Source organism: Antrostomus carolinensis, unplaced genomic scaffold (genome assembly GCF_000700745.2).
Source record: "Antrostomus carolinensis isolate BGI_N321 unplaced genomic scaffold, ASM70074v2 scaffold17876, whole genome shotgun sequence".
In the NCBI taxonomy this organism is placed as follows: Eukaryota; Metazoa; Chordata; class Aves; order Caprimulgiformes; family Caprimulgidae; genus Antrostomus; species Antrostomus carolinensis.
In genome coordinates, this window is record NW_010324112.1 from 21,808 (window position 1) to 22,761 (window position 954).

Below are 954 nucleotides of genomic sequence, written 5' to 3' on the forward strand. Positions count from 1 at the left end.
GCCATTGCCATTCTGAGCCCTTGCCCTGGCCAGCTCCTCAGGGCTCATGCCCTGGTGAGCCATCATATCGGGGCCCCTCATCTTCTGCGACATCATCATCTGCTGCTGCGGGGTCATCTGGACGTTGAGGTTCATGTTCATGTTCATGTTGACATTCATGTTCATGTTGAGGTTGCCAGGGCCCATGGGGGCGTCCATGTCCCGAAGGCCCGACTGACTCATCGGGGGGCTCAGCATCCCCCGAGTGCCTGCAAAGTCCATTCCCATCGGGGCACTGCTCAGGCCGTCCCCCGTTATCTGCCCAGCAAACATGGATGGATCCATCTGCCGGTGAGCCTGGATCATCCTCTCCATCTCCATGCCCTGGCTCATGGAGTTGCCGGACATCCCCATAGGCCTCTGCATCGCCACTGGGCGTTTCTCCATCAGCTGATGCCGCAGGATCTCCTCCCTGGCGCGGGGATTCATAAACCTTTCGGGGTCCCCTTGCCCTGACGGGTAGGGCAGGGTGCCTTGAGGAAAGTTCCCGGGGCCTCCCATAGGAGGCATATCATCGCTCCATCCCATGCCGGGCCTGACCGGCCTCTGCATGGCATTCATCGGCCCAAGAGCATCCAAGGGCATGTTCTGCATCCCTCCGAAGCCAGAGACTCTCTGCATTTGATTCCCAGGGAACCGTGGCCCTGGGAAGGGTGGCCCTCCCCGCAGCTGCATGGGGTCCTGCACATCTATGGGTCCCCGCAGCTGGCTGCCCATCCCTGGTGGCCACTGCTCTCCAGGCTTGCTGTGGTAGGGTGGCGGGGGCCCACGCATCATCATGCTCCCCATCGACTGCGGGATCATGATCTCCTGCATGGGCCGGCCGTGGATGCTGATCTGCTCCTCTTTCCGCCGCTTTTCCTCGTAGTACTCTTCCTGCAGCTTCCTCCAGGCCACTTGCTCCGGTGTCAGGCT

At 61.3% G+C, this 954-nt stretch overlaps 1 protein-coding gene across 1 annotated transcript in view; it reads right to left on the minus strand.

Moving 5' to 3' along the window:
• The window catches only part of BCL9L (BCL9 like), a gene marked incomplete at its 5' end in the record, with an annotated part of 6,880 nt that overhangs the window by 3,904 nt on the left and 2,022 nt on the right, over window positions 1-954 (minus strand). Inside the window, 1 exon segment of the mRNA XM_029085657.1 lies at window positions 3-952. Within this exon segment, the coding sequence (XP_028941490.1) occupies window positions 3-952 (950 nt within the window).